The 25660-nt window shown below is 38.1% G+C and overlaps 1 protein-coding gene across 2 annotated transcripts; it reads right to left on the bottom strand.

Moving 5' to 3' along the window:
* On the bottom strand, nt 1-25184 carry chs1 (chitin synthase 1). 2 transcript variants are annotated; one of them, XM_035652373.1, is made up of 35 exons: nt 24776-25184; nt 24504-24592; nt 19828-19963; nt 18078-18263; nt 17732-17933; nt 14923-15083; nt 14557-14632; nt 13950-14068; nt 13072-13249; nt 12864-12960; nt 12468-12564; nt 12182-12303; nt 11707-11802; nt 11148-11312; nt 10914-11061; nt 10323-10388; nt 10040-10215; nt 9837-9895; nt 9167-9367; nt 8889-9057; nt 8544-8659; nt 7920-8099; nt 7729-7833; nt 7417-7534; nt 6782-6863; nt 6456-6697; nt 6078-6199; nt 5833-5914; nt 5378-5531; nt 4966-5070; nt 4622-4732; nt 3465-3602; nt 3234-3313; nt 2768-2834; nt 1-909 (listed from the first exon to the last, which is right to left on the bottom strand). In XM_035652373.1, the coding sequence occupies exons 2-35, from the start codon at nt 24548-24550 to the stop codon at nt 838-840; spliced, it is 4275 nt and encodes a 1424-aa protein (XP_035508266.1). In that variant the 5' UTR covers nt 24551-24592; nt 24776-25184; the 3' UTR covers nt 1-837. The 2 variants fall into 2 exon arrangements, with proteins under 2 accessions (XP_035508266.1, XP_035508265.1); XM_035652372.1 differs by having other exon boundaries at nt 24504-24581.
* Between the last annotated feature and the right edge of the window lie 476 nt (nt 25185-25660).

Raw genomic sequence — 25660 nt, 5'->3', positions numbered from 1 at the left:
CATTTATTTTAATAAAAGTTTTTCAGGCAGTTCAAGAAAATTATATTTCTTTGTAAAGTGCATTGTTACAATTGGTATACATAATTGGTAAACATAATTACACAGATACCATCTTAACACAATATTAAAAAGGCAACACATCATTGTAAATTACAAAATAAACTAAAATATTTGAACAATAAAATGGTAAATATATTCCTTACTATATTTATTGTGCAAATTTTGCATTTAAAAATCTTTAAAGGTACTGGGAGCAACACGCAGCACAAGTATTGTTTTATTATGAATTGACAGGGAGCTCAGATATACATTTTGTAAACAAATTTAAATGATTTGCTTCCATCTACACCACGGTCCATAAATATACACACCAGCAAAAATAAAAGAACAATCAACAAACTGGTTTAGACCGGATGCATTCAGCCATACATCAAATAGAATAAATACAAATACATTCAAATAAAGCACTTGGTTATTAAAAACACTCCTACCTGATATCCCATTGGGTAAAAAACCTGAGCTCACATCTTAATAATTCCTCATTTTATACTACTAAACAAAGCATATTGGCTCTGTTAAAACTGATTTCCCTTGTGCCATTTTGCCTGCCCAGCTAGACCATACTCAGATCTTGCCAGCTGAGAGACAAAACTGCAGCTGCAGAATAGTTGCAGACAAAATGATTTCCTGTGACATCCCTGTGCTGTGTGATCATTAAAATGTACCATATTTATGGATTGTGAAAGTTGAAAAAAGAGATATTTTAATGGCAGCCCTTAAGTGGTAAGATACTATTGTGATGATTGTGTTTCACTGTTACAGTGTTTCGGACAGTTTCTACAGGTCTTCATTGGTAATGAAAAGTCCGTTGGTACTGGGATTCTCCAGAGTCAAGTCTTCAGTTTCCTCCTAGGTGATGGGAAGACACACACACACACACACACAAAAAAAAGAGATTTCTCAATGAGTAAATTAACAGACTCATAACTGAGAGTTTGATGTCACATATATTTCTTCTGCAGCATGAGTATTTTTACACTTTTTACACTATTTCCATACTTTTACTTGATTAAAATTTTGAATGCAGCACTTTTAATCATAATGGAGTATTTTTACATTGTTGTACTGGATCTGAGTGCTTCTTCCACCACTGATCAACATAACATAAATACATTTTTTGATGTGCTCTGATGGAGAACTCCATTTAGTCAGAGGTGGACTGATGAGCCCAGAATGATCAGTGGAACTTCAACAGCTCATAACCAAATTCACATTCACATCACCCAGATTGAGCCACTAGCCTAACTATAAAACAGCTTTGTTGTTTTCTCCCAGAAGTCTAGAAAAGCCACAACTATCATTCTATTAAAAAATGTCACCCTTTTCTTTGTCTTTATCATTTTACCGTGGCTATTATGACATTAATATAATAATAATAGTACTGTGTATAGTAGACTTGCATCACCATTGTGCAATATATTAACTTAAATTAAGAGATTATTATTGTTTATATTTATGGTCCTAGTTTCACTGGTTGATTTTTAATTTATGGCCAGAAATGTTTTTCTTGATTTACTTCTTGTGTAATTTAGTGAGTGTCTTTTTGCTGCTGTGACAATGCAATTTCTCATGTGGATTAATTAAGTGATGTATCAATAATCAATATTTTTTAATTATTTAATTCACTATTGTCAGATATCCATTGCATATTCTCATTTCCCATTAAATCGGTCTATGCCATTGACAGTATATATAATCTTATCCCTAAATGTCCATTGAGTTTCTTAAAATGTGTGAAACAGCGCCCTCTGGATTTCAATGTATGATAACGTCAATCAGCTTGTGTGGTGACTGATGGTACTGCACTGTTAAAGAAACAGGTGAAGTTGACGTCCCTTGATTAGTAAACTTCACACTACCGGGAGACTGTGCCAGGACTCCGGTAAAACCTTTGAAGGGAACGGTGGCCTCGTTCTCTCCAAATTAAACCCTAGAAACTTGGCAAATGACCCTTGTGGCTCTCTGTATGAACGTAACTTCACTGTTGTATATGTAGTTGTTGATGTGGTCATAAAGCTTGTAATGGGTTCGCCTGAATTTAGTTCTCTGACTCAGACTGCTGGGCACAGGGACAAATTAATAACCCTACAATTAAACTTTATCTTTTGAAACGTTGTTTAGTTAAGTCGCCTGTTTGACTGCCTTGCTAAGGATTGGGCCTACTGCATGTATAAGGAGCTAGCTGGTAGGGGTCCTGGGTAATGTCTCCTGCAGCTCATTTAATAGTAGAGGTATAACATTGCCATAAATTACAAATATAGGAATCAACACTGTAAAAGTGTATCATTACTCCGGTGCTAGTCAAGACTGTACCTTGTTTGCATTTCAGCCTATTATATGGATAAAAAACCCCAACACATTGTACTTCTTTGTACAAAGTTCAAATCAGAGATTTAGATGACAATATGCCACTACTAATGTATGGCCTGAATTATAATTTATTTAACTCCTATTAGCTCCACTTTGCATGCATGCTCATACCCATTATTCGACTTTCTAAATTTTTTGTCAAGATTAAATGTTATTTAAGGTTATAGGTCTCTTTTTGCACAATTGCCATTATGTTGTAGTATAATAAGTTTTAGTATTTGCTAGTGAAGTTTAGATTTTTGTGTATAGTTATGGTTTATTCTTGGTATTCTGATATTGTCTTGTACATGACAACGATTCCAGTTAAAAAAAAATCCTGCAGTGTTTTTTTACTTACTTCTTCTTTCTCTTTGTAGTCTTTTTCTGTGCTGCGATAGGACACCACATGGATCAGAGTGTAAATCCTGTGAACACACAGACACCAAGATGAAACGTGAGTACAAAATATTGAAACATTGGAAAATAGAAGTATAATAGTCTCAAGAACAGCAGGAGATGTCATTATAATTTTCCATAAAGGCGGGAATTGATTAATGCAAATGTCCCTGCTCATGGTGCGGGGAAATATTCAGTACGAGTTTAGAAACACTGGAATCATTTCTTTGCCACTGAATCCGACCTCCAGTATCTGAAAGCTAGGATGTTTTCCTCCTTAGTTTTGAAGGTCATTCAGTAAGTTAGCTGCAGGGTTGTTAAATGCAAGTCTCATTTTACAGCTGCAAAAAAGTAATACCTGAAGTGATGAGAATTCAGTGGGTTTCAAATTTATGTGTGTGTGTGTGTGTGTGTACACATGTGTTTACCTGTGATACAACATGGCCAGGAACTGGACGAGAAGAAGAATAGCAAAAGAAAACAGGAACATCAAACTGAGAGGCTCGACCTGTCAACACAAAATGACAGTAATGGTGATTACTTTAGTTGAGGCGTACCAACAGACATTGAAATATACGTCACAGTCCTTCTTTAACTATCTCTGTCACTGCGTCTCTGCATGATGTATCTAGGACTGTCTGTCTGTCTGTGTGTCTGACCTTGAGGTTTTCTCCAGATTCAGTTCCATTTGGATAGTATTTAGGGATCTTGATGCTGATGACGTCACTTCCAATGGCCTGCAGGAAGAAGGTAGCGACCACCCAGAGTATGTTGATGATGAAATACAGGAAGACACCCTGTGGGGAGGAAGGAGAATACCTTTTCTTAAGGCTTCATTCTAAATATTAACAATATCTCAATTTTGGACTCTGCAGTGTTAGTGGTTAAAAGTATTTAAACTGAGATAAACGTCCCAGAAGGATCGAAAATGTCTTTGCTCATTGTCATTCCCATTCCAAACAACCCAATCAGTTGATATTTTCTGAATTATACAGTATCTAACAAAGCTAGTTTATCACAGATATGTACATGTCAGCATATATGTTGGCTAGTAAGTAGCAAGAAATAATAATGTTACTTCACCAGACAGCACCAACCGTATAATGTTTAAAATGTAAAATGTCCTGTGTTTACGAAATAAATTTGAACAAAAAGATACTTTTGCCCTCAAAAGCAGAACAATTAAATTATTAAAACTTCACTTTAGTTGATTTCCCTACAGTGCTGCATGACAGGGGAGAAAACCCTAACCCTAACCACCCAAATACCTTCAATTTTGAAATTATTTTCCAGTCCAGAAAGAGAAAGTGACCCTAGATAATAATTGCACCTCAGTAGTGCTTAATAATGGGCATTACGTATTTTTGGGACCTGTTTTTTTTTTTTGGGGCCCTCTGCAGTCTACTCTGTGGTGAGACTGAATTGGTTTAAACTGTGAGTTATTAGTCCATAGTATGTCTATCTTAAAAATAGATTTGAAAGCAACATGCCTGCAAATCTGCCCTATGAAGAGAGGTGAACAGCTTTTTGGCTCTTCGCCTTCACTTATGCACTTTAGGAACACCCTGTTTACACGTGGTATTGAGCGAAGTCCACCGATCAAAACAGCAATAAACATCGAGCAATTTCCTGTTTAACTTGTCTTCGGCCTCTCGATTTCTATAGTGGACCCTTCAGTCGGCTTCTTTTAGACTAATATTTTGACGAATTATTAGAAAATAAACTGTCCTAAATACATTGTTAGTATTTCAAGGTCCAAACAAAGATGCACACTTCATGCCACAAACAACAGAAACAGTAAATGCAGATAGCTGACCTTGTTTCGCAGTGACTTTAGTTCTTTGGTGACCTCGTCCTTATGTGCTTGGCTTTCGACTATAGGCTTCAAGTAGCGCTCAAGTAACTTGTCCCAGAAGTCCTCTTCACCCTAAATACATACAAAGATGCAGGCACACAAATAATTTAAAGCTAAAGATGCCAAAACATTTACATGTACTGTGTGGAAGACAGCTTTTTCACCTCACTCTGTCAGACCTCTTATAAAGTATTATTGTAACAGTACTTTTTTTGATTACTCATTTAAATTACTATTTGTTTATCTGTGCTAGGTGTATACAGTATTTGCTTCTCACAGACACAGGGGCTGAATCAGCATCTTACCTCATCTAGTTTTTGCACTTGCGGGGCCCTGAGTGTTTTCTCAATGGCTATCTCTACTCTCTTCTGTAATTTCACCATTTGATTGGTCTTCAGGGTATGGCGAGCCTTGTAGATAGAGAAAGTAGGTTAGTCGTTGATTCAGTCATTCCTCTTCTAGATGAGCTATTAAGTTCTGTTTTTATCATCCAAATGTGATATTATCCAATGACACATTTTTATTTATAATAGATATGTTATTACATACATGCAAATACAGCAAAATAAGTGTTCAAGGAAAGAAAACTAAAATAGCTGGCCTACATCTGCCAAACTTATCACAGATTATTAAAAGAAAAGAATAAAAAAAAGACACATTATTAATATTTTTCAACAAATTCAATTACTTATGTGCTTTTACTGTTTTTATTATTACCTGCTTTGTCAGTGCATATCGTAACTCCTCCAGCTTACTATCCAACAGGATATCCTCAGGCCCCACATCACTTAGCTCTCTATTAATAGTGTCGGTTAACATCAAGACTAGGTCATCACGCACGTCATCCTCATTTATGTTACGCAGTGCATATCTGAGGGCAAAAAAGCACAAAACAAACAACTGTAATTATACAATAGCAATTGTAGAGGTCTAACTGATAAAACAGTGTAACTGTGTTTTGAGACCACCTTAGGACGAAACAGATACACAAATACACGTAATGAATAACACATAAAGTTAAATTCTAGGAACAAGAAGTTTTCTACAATTTATATATACTTGTAAATAGTGACATAAGCCTGGTGATTAAGAACATGTAAACATGTACATTTCTCTGTATATACAGTGCTTCAAAGTATGTGAACCTCCCGTAAATCCTATTAATTATTTACCGTATTTGTGCTTGTAGATTTCTCTTCAGGTTGGCATAAGTCAGCTTCTTCAAAAACTCGTCTTTTACCGGCTCCACCCAGTCTGCATGCACAAACACACACAAACACACACACAGACACACACAGACACACACACAACAATAAGTCATTATAGTGTGCAATACATACTGGGTTCTCCTAAAAGAATGAATTTTAAATTACAGTACATAGTATTCACGACAAATACACAGTTAAAGTGCTCTTACCTTTGACAGGAAGTTCCTCCTGAAGGTCATCAGTCATAAAGTTATTGTCATCTTCATCAGAATCTTTATCATCTTCGTCAGATGAATATGAGTTGATGCTCAGTTTTTCAACACTGTCATTACTGCACAGAAGAACACACACATTACCGTGAGTGTTGGGTTGTATGGATTTCACAGTTCTAGTGTGTATGTGCTGTTGTCCTTCTACAAGATAAGATAACCTAAACTGAAGCCTAATATTTTCAAAATGAGGAACAAACCAAGTGCCCTCAGTCGGGCTGCAACTAGGATTACTTTCGTTATTTATTATTCTGTCGATTATTTTCACAATTAATCGATTAGTCTGTAAACTGACACTGTGAAGAAAAAAAAAAATACCTGCTACTGGAAGCACCATCTTTGCCTTTTGTCGACTTCACTTTGGGATCCCCAGTTGGCGATTTCTTATCCGCGTCCTTATTCAAAGTTTCTTTGGTTGCGTTGACTTTGACTTGAAGCTCCATACTTGCAGCTGCCTCTGCTTGAGTTATATCCTGTGCGGTGATTGGAATGGGAAGGTCTTGCTGTACAGTCTGGCCTGTGATCTGGCGAATCATCAGATTCTCTGTTTCCTGTGTTATCTGTAAAGCAACGGGATAAAATAAATCCATCCGTACATTTATTTGTCCGCTAGATGGCTTGTCAGTAACTACTGGTAACAGTACCTGTAACTTCATGTCCCAGCAGCAGAGTTTACAGTTTTTGTCACACAGAATATTTTGGTTCTTCTTCACTTCTCCTTCTCCCCTGTCAGACAGACATAAGCATGATCAGTCAGAAAAAATATATACTGTATAATGTATATACATTAAAATCCTGACAAATACAGTGAGGGAAAATTGGGAATGCTGAAAACGAATTCCCTGCTGCCTCTGCTTATCCGTTGGATAAGTTGGGGCATAGGAAATGGAAACCGTTCAGTCCAACTCTGCTTAGATTTTCATGTGTATTCAGATATGTTAAGTGAAACACGTCCTGACATTTGGACAACAGCTCTAAGTTACTGTTGCTGGCCCGTCTTCCTGCACAAAGAGCAGATGCACACACTTCCCTTGAATTGGATTGTGGGTTGCCAGGTTGCGGTAACAGATGGATTGAATTGTCTGTAGTGTGTGGATTGTGCGTAGATTGCATTTTAATAGACACTCACAATCTGGGAAATTGGGTAATGCCAGACAAACTGTTCGAGATTACGCATGTTTTCCAGGAGAAACTACTGTTACTGTTTCACCAGAGTGTGTGCATGTTGACTACAGACAAACTACTAAACTACTCCTTCAAATAATGATCAGAGCTTTACTTGTTGGATTCCCTTGTGCCCCAGGACACATTGTCCATGTTAACCAGTGAGTAGATAGTCAGTAGGAGGTATCCACTGGGGATGCAGATGAAATACATCAGACCATAGATAATCATCCCTGGAAGAGAAAAAAAACCATAGAATAAAATAACACAGCAGAAAACTTACGATGTAACACAAAAATCAAAGAGATTTCTCAAAAAAATTAACATAACATAAACCTGTAAACATAATATAACATAAAACTGTGTATTAATAGTAATATTATATAGTGTATTAAGTAATGCTTATAATAATATAATATAACCATACCAAACTCCTCCGGGTGTAGTATAGCTGTCACCATGTACATGATTGCCATAGAAACCAAAAACAAGCCAGTAGGGGTCAGGAAGGTTTCCTGAATCACCATGTCACCTAAGAGGGGAACATGGTGTGTGAATTTCATTTAGGGTTTTAAAATGCATTTACTAAACCATCATTTTAAAAGAGTTTTTACCCACCGATGATAGAAAATAGGGAGGCAGTCATGAGGAATGCGTACAGAACACTCATGATGGCAGCGATGGTAATTTGGGTATTAGCCTTGGTTATAAAACAGATGATGATGTAGAACACAGGAGGAATGCTTGCGATGATGATGGAAAGTGTTCCAGTGATTTTGAAGACAAATTGGAAAGCACCTGGCAGAGAGAGAGAGAGTGTGAGTGCTCCCACAAGGCATATTTAAAAAGCAACCAATCAGAATACGACTACAATACACTAGTAGGCTAGCATAACTCACCCTTACCTCACTTTGCAGAATTGATATTCCGTGTTCCCTTTGTTTTCTATACACCAGGTTGTCGTATACAGTTTTTGTGCTAGGATTTGCTCAGTTATTCCAGTCATTTGAATGTCAGTCATAAAGTGTGGTAATGCCTTTGTGACTCAACACAACACGATAAAGGTAGGAGCAGCATCTTGTTGTCTATCAAGAGCTACCCTTAAAGTTGTTTTCATGTAAACAGGAAATTAGTTTGACCTGACTGATGCAGGGCACAATGGTAGAGGAGAAGAAAATGTTGGCCGACTGCAGGCATTAGACAACCCCCCAAGAAAGAAAAATAAACTAGACCTGAACCTACCTGCTATCATGAGAGTCACAGAGGCCGGACCAAGGATGGAGGAACCAACAGTGAACATCTGGTAGAAGATGTAAAGCTTTGAAATGGACGAGTTTTTCTTCACTGTTTCGCCACCACTGCGATTTAAGTCACAATCACAGAAAAGTTAACATTAATACAATGTATATGTCTTATTGCCAAACAGCTGACAAAGAAAGTGTAGCCTAAACATATGTTTCTGTTACACTAGAAAAAAAAGAATTAAATCAGAACATAGTCAAATTTTTATTTAGTTTTTTTTAAAATTGGTCAAGTACCTGGCCATGGATGTAACCTCCACTATTACGAATAATAAATAACAATAACCTGTGCAGAAGGTCCAGTGTATTAGCAAGTGTAGATGGTCCCCATCGTCTCCTCTGGTTGTAAAACTCTTTGAACTCCTGTGGTGAGTTGGTGTATGCATCTGATGCAGCATTGTATTCGACACGCCACCCTTGCTGCAGTAACAAAGTACACAACCAACGATCCTCCCCTAAAAAAACATAACAAGACACAAAAGAAATGTGAGAAATGGACGTGAACGGTCAAAGAAGAAAAGTGAAGAGACAACACCAGACGAGGTAAAAGGGTTTGGTATCAACCTTGGTCATATTGCACATATTCCGAAGCTCTGGTTGCAGTTGTTGTGTATCTCTTCAATACATGGTCATCCATTAAGGCAGACCCTCTAAACAGACTGAAACATCCTGGACTGCACAGCACAGAGCCAAACACATGCTCAGCTGTCTTCTGGAGCCAGTGGCCTACTGCATACTCAAACTTCTGGTACCACACCATGGGACCTGGGATGGCAGGCAGGCAGGGTGATGAGAAGAGTGTCACAGAGACACAGTTAAAGAGAAAAATGAAGAAAATGAGGACAAACAATGAGATAAATGAGAGACAATCTTCAGCAGTGACAATACACAAATGCACATTTCTTGAATTATTCCTACTCCGTCATGTCGAGGGTTATAGAATCTGGGGTCTGTCAGGACCAGTCCATCACACCCAGACAGACATTTAATCTGGTCCACTCCTTCCATTTGACACATTAGCTTCATAACTCACATCAACTGACTTTATGTGATATTAACCATTGAGGGGACTTGCATTTGGGGTGCTTAACCTCTGCAACTGGTTTACAAAGTCCTGCTAATAGATGCATTGCAACTGTTATAAATGGATTCAGTGAAAACATAACCCCAGCTAATGCCACTTTGGTCACAAAGGCTGTAGCCATGAAATAAAAAAATAAAAAAGTATACTTACCCATACCAGTAGGATGGATTCTACCACATGCTGCACCTACATTGTAATACATCCTCAACCTGTCAATCAAATAAAGTTTTTTTAAATGACCACTTTTATTAAAATAATAACTGAAAAACAATTGTCCAATTGGCTGAATGACAAACTAAGTGACTAGCAATCCTGAGCCATGATAGTATCAGGTCGATTTGTCTGTTACTGACCTGTCTACAAGCAGAATCACAGCTTTAGGTTGGAAGTCCGTATCTCCGTCCAGAGCCAGGATGTAAGTGTTGTCATCTGAGATTAATCTTCTCTTGTCATCACTGTTATACTGAGGCAACAGGTAAATCTCTCCATCAAAAGAGATCATACTGTCTCTGCATGGGTTGTTCTGGCGCTGGACAAAACAGGATAGATATTTGACATTTTTAGATAATTTATACTCATACTTTCAAAATACTATAAATATGTGCACATTTTACACACAAGCTAGAAATGTCTTACTGTAATCTTCTGTGGGTTCTTGACAATGTAGCCCTTCCAGCCGAGTAGATAATACATATACATAATCTGAAAATCATAAACAAATGTCAAAATCCAACAGCAGCTCTTAAAGACGTGTACAATCTCATTTTTTAATACAAAGTGTAAACATTTTTATCTGATCATCTGAAATGTGAGGATTGGCTGTTTTCACATATGATAGTACATCGACTTTGGTTTGTGAACAAAACAAGAACTTTGAAGACACTACCTTGGACTAAATTTTACATTTCATAGGCTAAGCCTTTAAACAAGAAATTAATACAGGTTAATTAGTAATGAAAATAATGAGTGATGAAGAACACATTCTCCCAGTCAAAAGAGACACCTGAGTCCCTGATTTTACAGTTTGACAGCCCTACAGTGTGTATGAGGAGTGGGTGATGAGTCCATTCTGATTGGTCAATGTCATTCATCATACTCCTAGTCTTAAATGGAAGTTGATGGTGCAAGTATCTTACTGCTGGCCAGTGAATGGGCTCTTGTACCATGACACCTTTAGGATTTACACACACACAGGCATATGTACACACACAAAACATCACTACGTACCTGGGACCATCTTTTCTTGTTCCGGATCAGAGTTTTGTCTTTTAAGTGAACATAGAGCATGTTGCCTTCTGGCAAAACAAACATCAGCCTGCCACCGTAGGGGGTCTCAATGATCGACACATCATCTGGTTCTTTGTTAGTAAACACCCTGAGTGAATCGATGGATGGATAGTTAGTGAGAGAGACAGAGACAGAGAGGGAAGAGAGAGAGAGAGAGAGGAGAAGAGGACTCACCTGTAGACCTCTATCACAACCTGGACCAAGTCATTTACGTAAGAATTAACCAGCCTCTTTTCTGTGCCTTTTTCAGTCATGAAGGCATCGTCCACAAAAATGTGACATTCAAAGTCAAAACAGTCTTTATGGTCCTGGTTTGGATCACCGCGATAACGGTCCAACCTGAAATGACAATAAACTATTGTAACAATACTGCAAACGTCTATTCTCAAGTATTTTCTTTTCTTGTTAAAGTCGTAAAAGCATGATAGGAAGTGAATAGGAGGACACAGTTTCAAGTGTTATACAGCACAAATGTTTAGCATTTTTAAGCCCTTGAATATGTTAAGTCATAAGCAAAAAACATGGATACATTATACATGTTTAACATTTTAAAGAGCAACAAAGAAAAAAAGCTGAAAAGCAGTTTTTCACTGCCTCTGTTTCAAAATTTCATGAAGAGCGATGTCATGATGTACTGACACACTGTATTTTCACTTAAATTAAGTCAAATTTGTTCTAATGAAAGGGTTGTGTGGTGTATTTGATACAGGTGTCTGAAGTGACTATCTCTAACCTGAACATGGAGGTGAGAATCTTCAGCATTTCATCATAGGTCTCATGCCACATGGTGGCACAGAGGTAGATCACACACTTCTGTATGTCATCGGCGCTGTAGAGGAGAGGATAAGGGGTTAGGCTTACGTTTAGTTTTTTAACATTTAATGTTATAAGCAGCTCAATAGTCTAAGAACTACACTTTGTGTTATGGCAGCCGAGGACTGTTAGACCCATTGTGCCAAATATTTTATACAATAACCACATGTGCAGATACTTTTTTGCACTACTAAGTTAGTTGTATGTTTCATCACTACAATGTCTGTGCATTGTTACATAGAGAAACAAAAGCATATCTTCTACATATGACAACATATTTTAAGCAGTGGTGACATAAGTTTCACCTCTGCTGTGGTTTCTATATATGTCTGCCTAAAATATGAGCACAATAAAATAAAATACAAAATATAAACTTTTTCTCAACCCCTGCTCACCTCTCTTGGTTTCGGGCCCGTGGCAACTTCATCTTGGTGTTGAGTAGCAGAGACAGGTCAATGAAAGCAGATTCATAGAGTCGACGAACAAAGAGCTGAGAGGTTCTCTCTATACGCTGGACCTAAGACATGGTGAACCATAGAGATATTTAGGTGTGCGTGATCTTAAGATAAGAGGCCTCTGGGTTGATGAAATTACCAGTCGACCTAAAATTTAATTAAATGTGCCACGAAAGTAAGAACTCAAAACATGAATGTGTATGTGTGTGTCTGTTTATATTGATACCTGGGTCTTCCATACGTAGTAGGTACATGTGACGAATCCTGACCACATACACACTCCCTCCAGTGCCAGCATTGAAAAAGGCCATTGCAAGTAGTAGCTGTCAATCAAATAATCCATAAACATTTTGGGGCAAAATATACATAGATGTACACTGATTTCTTAATATATTGTTATAGGACATTGCATAATATGTAGTTTTTGGACATTTTACAATCATTGTGAAAATTTGTAAATCAACAAGGCTGCATTAATTGTATGGATCTCACAGCTTATATATACACAAGCATACACATTTTAAACGAGGTAAAAGTAAAATGCCCAATAGCTAAAATACAGTCAGTTAAATATTGTACTTTACACTCATTCACTCACACATACACACGTACACACACGTACCTGTTGAGTGAAGTTCGACAAATGCTCCTTGTGATTTCCAGCAAAACCACTGGGGTTGTGTTCTTATGGCTCAAGTAGACCAAGCTTTCACAAAACTCTGCAATGGAAACGATTTTAGGACATTGGTATTAGGCGTTCAAACAAAACTACATCGAAATGACATAGCAAAGCAGAAACAATTTGGTTAATGTTGAAAAAAGAAACTCACCTGTGATGCTCCCGTGCTTGGCTCCATCCAATTCTTGTGCCTGGGTTATGAAAAGTATCAGTCCCAACAGTAGCACTGTGGGTCCTGTGCAACATACTGGCAGTGCAAAACTCATCCTGACTGCGTGGATCTTACACGCCACCACACCAAACCAGTGGCAGGCAGCTGAGCAGAAGGCCTGAGACAGGAAGTAGGGGGAATATTTATTAAGGCTATGGCAAATTACTGTCAGCGGCACAAAATTAAATTTTTTATATTTGGTCTGTTAGATACTTGTAAATGAACGTCAGTAAGAACCAGTTCTGATCAGTGAACATGCTGGAATTATTAAGAATCAATGTGGGAGATTTTTAGTAGCTTTTAAATTCCTTTGATTAGAACAGGAAGAAAATCTAACAAGCCTACTTGATAAGTATTTAATTGACTGATTCAATGTAGACTCAACCTGCTGTGCGTATTAAGTAGTAAAGGAAACATATATATAAATCACAAGGCCCTTAAGAAAAAAAAACAGGTAAAAACAAATTAAAAATAAAAGTCTATTGCTCTGCAGTTCTCCCTCAGTGTGCCAGAGATTTTTCACCTGCTTTTATCAGACATCAAACATCAGATGTAATTTTGTGTACCACAGTGGTCCATCAGCAGTGATAAAGGTGCTGCGACTGTTGTATACATTTCCATTGCTCTTTCAATTACTTTGTACGACTAAATAATGTTTAAATTATTTTACTTGTGCAAAACCTAAATAAGGGCTGCAAATATGTCTCCTAAAGGGGAGCAGAGCAAGAAAGCCCTGAATGATATGTATACGTAGCCCATACATAACTACAGTCCATCTCTGCCTGTCTCTGACTGTTTTCTGTCTTCCTTTTACCTACCTGTAAGAAAAACAGCCCCAGTCCTACTTGCAGTAATTCCCAGTCATCATCCTGCAGGTTAAAGTCCGACCAGGTGATGGATTTCTCAATAAGCACATGGTAGAGCAGGTATACCCCTCCTACAACAGAATACAATGTATCACTGATGGGAATCTAATAAAGTAAAATGCAAAAAAGTACAACATGAAAACCCCCATAAATTATCAGATATATATAATATACGATAAATACAATATTAAAAAAAAGATGTCAAAATAGGTTAATATGAAATTGAGTGTGCTGATTTAAAATAGTAAGAAACACAGTGAGTTTCAAGTAAATATAAGGAAATTAGCCTGTATAGAGTGGAATAAATTGATAGTGTTGTGTAGTGCAGAATAAAAAAGCAGCGTTGTTTTGAAAACAACTACTGAAGACTTCATCACAGCTGGAGAACATCCTCCGCCTTTGTTCTCTAGTGTGAATGTTGAAAATTTGATTTTTACAATCTAAGCATAGCAAAACACAGCAGTGTTGGGTGTTGACAATACATTTCAAGAGCAGGTGTTATTTTGTCAGCATGTTTTTCTGAGTGTTGTTGATACAGACATTGATGGCAGATACTTACCTATCACTATTATCCTGAGAATACTGCTGATGACAAACACAAAGTCCCTGAAACCGTCCAATTCTGACAGCGTTTCCTGCAGGGAGAAAGAGAGTCACACTGATAATGCCATGTCAACATATTTGTTACACTACAAATAGGTGAAAAATTCAATATCCAGCTGAAGCTCTGGCAAAAAACATGAAAAACACCTGCACAGCTGGCAACGTGGGCAGTATAATTCCAAAAAAAATTACAAAGTTGCAACAATTAAATTCATTAACTTCTAGTCTGGGGTAGTCTGGTAGATTCCAGTTTGGTGGGTGAAAAAAGGGTGTTCTCGTTACTGCAGTGAAGAAAGAACAACATTATAGAAAAACATTTTACCTTCATACGGTTGGTAGCTTGCAGTGGATTTTCCCACCAGCAGAGGGAGACGAGGAGCGAAGAGAAAATTCCAATTGCAACGTAGATAAAGCAGTCGGTGCTCTGTCTATCCACAAATGACGTTACACGAACATAGTAGTCGACCCCAAGGAGGCAGTAACCTGTGAGTTTGGCAGTTAGTTAGTTTAGTAGTCAAGCAGTTGTTGAGTTAGTTAGTAGCTCTGTGTCTGATCACTTGAAGATTCGGGAAAGATTGTGGTCTGGGTTAATACGAAAAAGAGTTGGGTGAAACTGCCAAAACCCTGATCTTTCGCTAGTGTGTATAAGGTTTATTTTCGTTTAGTGGTGTAGTTGCAGATTACAGCACCCTCACCCCACCTTCCCCTTCCAAGCGTGTAGGAGAAACTATGATTGCAATGAAATGTGCAAATAATGTGAAAGGCCCTATGTAGTCTGTCCTATCCTATCTAGTCCTATCGTTCTGTTCTGGGATACTGTAAAAGTATGGCGGTTCAAAATGGCGGCTTCCATGGAAGAAGATCCACGGTGTGTGTAGATGAAAACGGCTCATTCTGAAGTAACAAGATTCTTGTTTTCAGGTGATTATATGCTCATGAAAACATACCTATACTATATTCCATTTCTGCCCATAGATCCTCCACAATGCTAAACACTGGATCTTTTTTTGCCTCAATCTAACCACAGGAGTGAAGTTTTGGTTACCAGGGTAACCCCCTCACTATGGGGAGTGCCTCCTGGCGTGACCAGTCGTGGAAGCTCCAATACCGCCACTTTTGTCATGTGACGGACCAATCATCTTCAGTTGCACAGGCTTGCCCGTCCCCCTTTATAAACGACCCTGGTGCCCTACATGGCATTCTCAAGCGTAATTCTTCCACGTACCCTATCCATGCAAGCAGGGCAGTGTTGTGAGATACCTCACTCGGTTTTCAGAGAACCGGGGTTACCCTGGTAACCAAAAGTTCTCTTTCAAACCTTACTCGGTATCTCACTATGGGAGATGTGGCCCACTCCCAAATTGCATGCTCCAAAGCCCATAACACTACTACAAGCCCTCCCCATGGGCTAGCAGCGAAGGCGCTGTCACATCTAGGTGGTAAAACTAAATTAATATGTGTGGAGATGCCCAACTAACAGCAACACAAATGTCACCCACAGAAATGCCCCTGAATAGGCCCCATGAAGTGGCCAGTCCTCTGGTGGAATGAGTCCGCAGGCTCTCAGGGGGCTGCAGTCCATGACTCTCATAAGCCAGGATTATAGCCTCCACCACCCAGTGTGACAGGTGCTGAAAAATCTGAACTTTTCCTCTGTGAGGAGGGGCCCAAGATACAAAAAGCTGGTTACTCTTCCTAAATCCCTTAGTCCTGTCTAAATAGGTGTGCAGGGCTCTTACAGGACAATGAATTAAACTGCCTCTCACTCTCCTCTGCAAAAGGTTTGGGTGAAAGGCAAGCAGTTCCAGCATGGGGAAGCTATAAGCAGGCTCGCTAATCTTGGGCACAAAAGCAGAGTTAGGGCCCAACATCACACAGGGGAAAATTGCAGACAAGATGTGTGCACAGACAATGCATGTAATTCACTTATCCGTTTGGCTGACGTTAGTGCCAGCAACAGGATAGTTTTGAGAGAGAGCAGCTTTAAGTCAGCTGACTCCAATGGCTCAAAAGGCATCCCTGAGAGTGCCTCCAACAAAGTTCGCAAGTCCCATGAAGGTACTAAAGGCCACAGCCAGCCAGCTCCCTTCATCAACCTCCTTATCAGAGAATGCTGCGCAATCGGTGCATTCCCAAAACCCACATGGCAGGGTGAGATTGCAACCAAATAAACTTTAATGGTGGAAACGCATCTCCTCCCAAATAGCCGCACTTGGGGAGCCCTTATTTAAAAGGTTACCCATGTACTTCAACAGCTCAGCTTAGTAAGCACATGCTTAACACCTGGCGATGCAGGGTGGATGGGAAGCGACCCAACATCCTTAACCTTGCCGCCAGCAGCAGTCCTCTCAGAGGATGCAGTGGTTGCTATAGCTGTGGTAAAAAAAAAACTGACACAGCTCACCTGGAGCTTCCATGACTGGTCACACCAGGAGGTGCCTCCTATAGTGAGATACCAAGTGGGGTTTGAAAGAGAACCCTGGTGTCTGGTGTTAAAGTTCGGCACTTTGACCATCTCCCTGCAACTGTGGTGCCGTACGTAAATGTAGTGCTTCATTCATTCAAAAAAACCTCTGAACATTATCCGGCCAGTGATTACGTATGCCACTACAATGTTATTGGGAAAACTATTGCATAAACGTCAATTTCAGGAGACAGGGTTGTAGTCATACACACACTATTGTAACTTATTACTTAGGTAGTCATCCATGGAGCTGGCACTTAAAATAATAACATACTTCTCCCCTTATAGACTACATTCACATTGCAGCTAAGAGTTTGTCGGTATTCAATCCTGTTGTCTAAACAATGTAAGCTGTTAAAGTGTTTTTCTCCACCTGGAGCTTACAACCTACCTACAACTTGTGTTTGGATACTCAAATCAGAGCTTGTTAACACTGTCATGCCAGTTAGTAAATCTTACATCATCCGTCTGAGACAGTTGTCATGGAAAAAAACACAACTTAACAACGGAAAGAAAGTGATAGAGCTGACTTGACAGATAATTAGAGAGACAACTCAGTTTAGTTAAAACCTGGAGAGACAAACTGAAATGTGTTCAAAGTAATAATAAAGTCATAATTTCAAAAGAGAAAAACAGTGTTGCAGACAGTAAATATAAAGAAATTTACCGGCAACCGTGAGAATGAGGGAGCAGATTGGAAAAATGATTTTCCATTTTTCTCTCTGTAGTCTGTATACTATCTGCAGAATGGCAGACACAATACAGACTCCTCCGCTGATGAAAAGATTAGTCAACACATCAAACTGAGGCATAACGACGAGGACCAGGATTGAAGTACCAAGAGACACCAAACACTCAATGGCACAAATCTGGAAAAGACAGAAAGACACGCACACACAACATTGTAAGAATGTAAATAAGGATTTATTATATACATTTTTTTCACCATATTCATTGCAATGCCCAAAGCAGGCTGCATAATAACTAAATTAATTTGCTTTAGAAATACTTACCACTGACATGGTCTTCATGTTGGGCTGTACAAAGCTTTTGAAGGCACACCTCCACAGTGATTTAAGAAACACCAGGAAGTTGGGGCACACCAGGCAGAAAACCAACATCAGCATGTAGAACTGTTTTTCCTTTGAACTGCGCATTGAAGTTGGACTGGACATTGTTGACAACACCAAGAGACAGCCCTGATTGGACAGAGATCCATGTTGTATGTTAACGAATACCAGAGAGTTTACCAAAAGTTAGCAATTTTCTACGCTATATACATATATACAATTCATATTTTTCTCCCTAAAAGAGTGCATTTGACTTTGTCACTGTCATTTCTTTTGAGTGCAGTTCCAGTAAAGTCGTGTGTGTAGCAGTACTATACTGTAAATGATAACAGATTTACCGACAAACCCTCCCTGCTTCCAGCTCCTAGTGTAAATTGTTTACTACCCTGGACACACCTCATTGCTTTATTGTTCTCATTTATCCTTACACCAATCGGTGATTACATAGGGAAACAGAGAGCAGGATATTTAGGAAATGCAATGTTTTATATCTGAGCAGAGTCCAGTAATTCATTATCAGGAAGGAGAGTGAGAGACAAGGCCAGAGAAGGAAGATGAGGAATTGAAAGAAAAAAGAGGCAGATGCAGAGGGGCAGACAGTCTGAACACGTGCACATACTGCAGAGTTAACAATTGATAGAGAGAAAATGAAAATATATCTGCAAACAGAGTTGGGTCCAAAGGGTTTAAGTATTCTACGCCCTGCCCTACTGTAAATAGAGCTAATGTTTTTTTTATGCTACTTTGTGGACAGAGAGACATCTAAGACATGTTTTTTTTAAAACTAAAGATCTGATGAAAAAAACTACAATCACTGTACAAAAAGACTGATCTAAAACATTTTCATATAAATGGTGTGTTTTTGCTGTTTATGACTGATTTATATAACATCATGTATGCAATTTACTGGTTGGTTAAATATTTCCCAGTAACTGTTGAACGAAGTGTTAAACCTGGGAGCAACCTCTGCTGCCAGTAAGAATAAGATCCTGTTTTACTACTATACTATTATACTCCTTTGATATACTATGTACTATATTCTCTTCTCAAAATCAGAAACTCCAACCTCATCAAAAAAAACCCCAAGGAAATAAGACCCAGTACCAACAATACAGTTTGATAAATTAATGTATTTAAAGTGATTGCAAAATTGCAGTACATGCAAAATAAATAAATCAAAAATCATTAAAATCAAATTACAGAGAGAGACATTAGAATTCAAAAAGATATTTAAATAAAATTTTTGACAGGCTTTATTGGCTAGACCAGAAAAGAAAAAGACTGCATTAATTGAACTCAATTGTGATAAAGGCATACATATAAGTTTTGCATGCTTGTGAGAGAAAAGCCTCTTCATACTTTGACTTTTATAAATAATGATTAAAGGCAATTTTGGTAGTGTTCATAATGTGAACATCAAAAAAATCTAATCTGAATCAAACAGTGGGAAATTTGCACCAGCCAAATGCTGATAAAATGTGATAGAAGACACCAGCGTCTTAAACAAAATAATGATTTATTGTTGAGTGGCTGGTGAATTTGAACATTTATCTGTCGGTGGCAAAGACTTTTTGCTTAGCCATTCAATGAAACCCTGTGGTGACACCTCTTGCCAAAGCACCAATGACTTAATAAATAGATAGATAGATAGATAGATAGTTAGATAGTTAGATAGTTAGTTAGTTAGTCCTACCTTAGAGATAACAGCAGTGGCCAAGACGGCTAACCCCACAATAGCAGCCACCAGGTACTGGGCCAGTTGGAAACATGTTCTCTTACTTTCCTTCTCAGCTCCTATTGGGTTCAGCTGGAATGGATCCCATGTATCGCTGAGACACACACATGAAAACACATACATTGAGTGACCTCAGCTATCATGGTTATGCAGAGGAGTGACAAAGAAAAAAAGAAAAAAGAAAATCCTGAATGAAGTAGTGCAGATGCTTTCATCACAAGGGGGAATTGAACGGTATGATGAGAATGAAAATGATGCATATCAGTTGAACAAAGAGGGTTTTAGAGACTGGGAGGTTTGTGTCGCTTTTTCCTTAATTTTTTCACCTACCAGTATGTATTAAGGCCAGAGTCAATCCCAACTCACTTGATGGCAGATCCAAGATGGCGGAAGTGACGACTAGATGTGACAATGTATAAATGTTTGATGTACGAGAAATGTCATAAACCGGAGTACGCGATAAGGAAGCTACAGCGACCAAATAAATATGTTTATTATAGTATAATAAAGAGTGATTCGCTAATGCACGTCATGATCAGGGTGTGGATGCTGGTTATGTCTTCAGAAGGTTCAATAGATAATCAAGATTCCCTCATCATAGTCTATCGATAAAAACACAGTGCAGACATGTCCCCAGAGAGATCAGGGTACAGAATTCTTGTTTTTGTCTTTCTACTTTACTATTACTAGTCAGTTTAAATAGCTGTAAGATGAAAGATATTAGCATGAAGGTTAGGGTGAATAACATATCTATATTCTTACGCAAGAAACTACAGTTACACAGCAGGAATTTAAGCTGATTGAGCCCCCAGAATAGCTCTAATTATACTCATGTTTGGCACTATAAACAATCTAATGACATAAGTGTGTCAGTCTCTCTGTCATCCCCCACTGTTGGATGATTAATGTCAAGTCAGAGTCAAGAATAATTATCAGGGTGTGGGTTGTCTACTTTGAATTGATAACACTATGTGATCTTTGACTTTGCCATAGCAACTATCAAAAATAGAAAAAAATCCAGGTAAATCTGCTGTGCAATATGTCCACAGCCACACTGGCAGAAGGTGTCTTTGGAAGACGAGGGTGTATGTGTGTGCATGGTGACACACCATTTACTTTAACGATGCATATAAATAAGTCGCCATTACATAAATAGCTATTAAAAGCTGCTGAATTTAGAAGAGCAAAGACACTTTTAAAAGGAACTTTCCGCTGTCAGATTAATTAAATTAAATTAACTCCTGTGGGTTTTAATAATCAATAACAGTTATATTGTGTAACCACATAATTCTGTAATTACATATAAATACAAAGACACCAGTATACAGTATTCACAGGTAGTCACAGAGAACTGAGACTGCCACACAGAAAGCATGTTACTTACATTACTTAGCGAGAACAAAGCAGTGAATCAGAGAAATAAAATGTTATTTTCTGATAGTTTCACAGCGGTTAGGTTTCTAAAACATTACCACCTCCCCACAACCCTGCTAAAAGGTGCCATATTGCCGGATTTTGACCCAACTTCGAAGATGGTCCATAACGGCTGCGGCTCGGCACAACTCGGCATGTTTAAATTGGTTATGGAAATGGTTTGACTTAGTGCGGCCAAAAGTGTCAATAGAAATGCCCTACTAGAGGGCACTTCATCATGTTTTCTTCACTGGAAAGGCAGTTTAGAGGGCAATGTTTTTGAGGTCATCCTAGAGGGCACTTTTGCTGTGTTGTTTTTAAACATGGGGGCTTCAGGGTTTGGCAACCAGAAAGGAGCATAAATCTTATGACTGAGTAAATCCACAACGACCCTACACATCTGCCACAAGGCCAGATGTTGCGTGTTCTTGGACCCAAACAAACATGGACAGCGACCTACCTCATGTTCATTTACCAAGATGTCACACACTATATGATTTTATCAACACCAGCTGACTCAGACTGGAACAGATCAGGTCGAACTTTGTCACTCATCAGTCAGTCACACCCAGATCATATTGATAATTGGCTCAACAGTCCTAATGTGTGCCCTCGCTTTGGGTGTGTATTGGACTTCATGGCACTTTTACAGGAAAACTATATATTATTTTTCATTTCAGTTATGATGATAAACAGTAACACCAATTTGAGTGTACGTCTGCCATACTGTATGTTTAATGTTTATACAGCATATTAATCTACACATCTCAGAACATATATGATTGGTTCAACTTGCCTAGATTTTAATTGTTGACCCTCTAGTGATCTTATAACATGCTTACATGTATATCACTCATCACAGTTGCATAATATAACTATCAGACAAAAAACATCAATGATACATATTAAGTGATTTGCTAGTAGACTTGAGAAATTATTTACTTTTCATAGTTTTTAAAATTATAATTTGTTTTTGAAAATTTAAGTTGTTTACCATTAAAACATCCTCCTAATCATATACAGTAGAGGATACCAGAACATAACATAAAAAAATCTTAACACAGAAACAACCTGATTCTTTTGACCTCAGAGATACCAGTATCCAGAATGTGATTAAAACTGTAGTACGTATTTAACATTTTAATTAGAGCAGCACTCCTGTAACAGCAGTCAGTATCTGCAGGGATGATATTAGCCACAGCAATAAAGAGAAGCACAGCAGTGCACAAGGGAAATTAACTGTTTCCTCAAACTGTAAATTAAACCAAATAGAAACACGGTAATACAATACTTTATGATATATTAATGATAATTTCCATTACCAATATCTATCTCACTAACAATTAACGTCTTAACAATGATGAAGAGGTCAATAAACTTTGATTGCGTGCCTGTGGACAGGAAGTGGAATATCTGCCTTGTTTAAACCTGCATTGTGTGTTGAATGTATGAATTTTTAAATCTGTCTCACTAATACAGCCAATCAGACACAACATTAAAACTTGATGGCATGATAAAATTAGCTTCTGTAGCTTTGTTGGTTAAAGGATAACCTGCGCTGTCCTTATAACCAATTCACTGTGTAATTCAGTCACTTCCAGTAAGTTGTTGTGGTTAAGCACAAATTGAAGCCAATTTGTAAATTGCAACTTTGACCTGTTCTCTACAGCCTCTGTACACACATGATGGCAGTACAGGAAATATATTTCCTTATTTCCTTATTGGACCATCTTTGTCTGAATCTGAATACTTTATGAGTACAAACAGACAATGTGCCTTGAACAAATACTAACAGCATCTGACTTTGTCTGAATCTGTGTTGTAATATCTGTAATGACATAGTTTTCACTTAGATAACCAGACATTTAATCCTCAAAAGCTGTTTCTCAGTTTCCACTAGATTTTACCGTAATTATTAGGGCTGCGATGATTTGTCGATTAAAGGCCCAGTGTGTAGGATTTAGTGGCATCTAGCAGTATGGTTTTAGATTACAACTCCCTCACTTCACCCTCCTCTTCCAAGCAGTGAAGACATACTATGGCAAAAAGTGTTTGTCCGTTCTGGGCTACTGTAGAAACATGGCGGTTCAACATGACGGAATTCATGGAAGGCGACCTGCAGCGTTTGTAGACATAAAAGGCTCATTCTAAAGTAACAAATACATAACCAGTCCTATATTCAGGTAATTATAAACTAATGAGAACATAACTATGAATATTATATTTTCCATTTCTGCCAATAGATTCTACTAAATGTTTAGGATTATTATCATTATTATTCAAAGTTTTAATAATTGATTAATCTTTTTTGTCATTAATCAAGCATGAATACAAAACTATCGGTCCAACTTCATATATGTGGGGATTTGTAGCTTTGGTCTTCTTCATCTTTGGGTTTCAGACTGTTTTTTGCCATTTTTTATACCAAGCAATTTAATCAAGGAAATAACCTGCAGATAATTGATAATGAAAATAAACATTAGTTGCAGCCCTACTCATTTCCATTGTGATTTATTTACCTGGACCATGAACAGTTACACAGCTTTTGTTTAGAATCAATTAAGACTTAATTTTCTTTTAAGGTGGGGTTCAAATACAAATAATGTTTTATGTGACAGTTGGTTTGTATATGTTGTTGGCAACTTACTGAACTTACTTATAAGGAGTATAAGTGGCGATAGAAAACAATGTCCATAAAATGTCTAACTAATTACTTTCTTACATACTTCCAGTATTAATCTGAATGCAATTAGCAATACAGATATACATACATATGCAGATACAGACCTACCCCTAATTTAAAAATGTCAACGTTTTTATGATTATTTCAACAGGTTATTTCTATAGAAAGTTATTATACCTCCACAGCACTGAACCAATTTTGTTAAGTCTACCAAACAACCTTACAAAGACAGCATATTTCACAAGAATAAGAGCCTCCAGAAAAGAAGATGGATTTCCGCTACCTAAAAAGAAAGTGTCAGCTAGACAAAAATGTCCCTCCATTGTATATATTTGATCAGCCGACTAATTAAAATCAAACTTTGGCAACCGCAGCTCAGCAGACTGCCATCCACATAAATGTGATATGTATTTAAATTAATCTCATGTGACATATTATTCTCTGTCTCTCATCTGTAATATCAGTAAAAACCCTAAAATAGCAGAAATTAAACGTGATGACCTTCAGAAGGCAAGACGTGCTGTAGATTGCTTTTTACCTCTGTCTCTCCTGTATTTTCTTTGCTCTGCTTTTCAGTTCCTCCATCTTACTGGTCTACTCCACTCCTTATGGCGGCCTGTGTAGAATCTGTGTGTCAGACAGGAAACATATTCAGATATGGAGCTGAATTTGGTCATTTTTCTGACCAGATTGCTTGCAGTATAATATGTATTTTTAAAGTGAAACATGAACACAAGAAAGAATAGAAATCTATTTAACTTATGGTTAGCATTCACCTCATTAAGTTAAATTAATGTAATTAAAGCTTACCTTGATAGCTTTAATTCCTCCGTTGATTCAGCAATCCACCCCAGGGCTACTTTGTTTCCCTTCACTCAATCTCTTCCTTCACTTCACCTCAAACGCACAAAACTCACTTGCTTCCAAACTCAAATATCAGCAAACTTCTATCCACAGGAAAGAGGTTTCAGTCTCTCAAAGTAGAATTAAATGATGTGAAATCCCCAAATTGTAATAGCAATGTATTTTTAAATTACTTCCATTTTGAAAAGTTTTTAATGGAAGTTGACTGGAAACCAACTGTGTCTCCGTCAGTCTCACAGTCAGTTTGTCCTTTGTTCCTCTGTTCATCTGTGTTATCACTCGTTTATGAAAGATAGACCCATATAGATGGTCAGGTTCAGCCCCCTCAAGTGTGTGTCAGATATTGAACGATAACCATGAGCATAAGATACTGTAACCACCCAACATAACTCAGAGAAAGTTCTGTGATTTATGTGTGTGTGCGTGTGTGCGTGCGTGCGTGCGTGCGTGCGTGCGTGCGTGCGTGCGTGTTTGTGTGTGGAGTTTATCAGTGACCAAAAAAATGTTGTTATCTATCCAGTTTTTATGGGGGACATAAAAAGGTACAAGGATCATTTACACTTGGACACATACACAAACCTCAACTCCAGCCTGTTTCCATTACTTCACGCAACTGCTTTTACCTCTGTGCCCACACATGCACACAAACTCTTTCTCTCTCTCTTTCTCTCTTTTTCTCTCCCTCCCCCCTCTCTGTCTTTTTAATTAACTAAGGCCAGGATAACCTTGGGCAGTGAAGTGCTGTACGGCCACTGGTGTTGTTTTGGGGGGTCTCACACAAACGTTGCCTCATCTTCACTGTGCGAGAATATCGGGGGTTTAAGGATAGAG

Source organism: Morone saxatilis, unplaced genomic scaffold, assembly GCF_004916995.1.
Source record: "Morone saxatilis isolate NCDOM2014 unplaced genomic scaffold, NCSU_SB_2.0 Contig11, whole genome shotgun sequence".
NCBI classification, from domain to species: domain Eukaryota; kingdom Metazoa; phylum Chordata; class Actinopteri; family Moronidae; genus Morone; species Morone saxatilis.
This window is presented reverse-complemented; position numbering and strand designations above follow the sequence as displayed.

Excerpts from the sequence above, each read along its gene's own strand:
- chs1 (XM_035652373.1), bottom strand. The coding sequence starts at position 24,550 with ATGGAGGAACTGAAAAGCAGAGCAAAGAAAATACAGGAGAGACAGAG. Across the intron at positions 12,961-13,071 it reads CAAGCACGGGAGCATCACAG|AGTTTTGTGAAAGCTTGGTC; the intron begins GTGAGTTTCTTT and ends TTTCCATTGCAG. Across the intron at positions 4,733-4,965 it reads AAGTGCAAAAACTAGATGAG|GGTGAAGAGGACTTCTGGGA; the intron begins GTAAGATGCTGA and ends GTATGTATTTAG.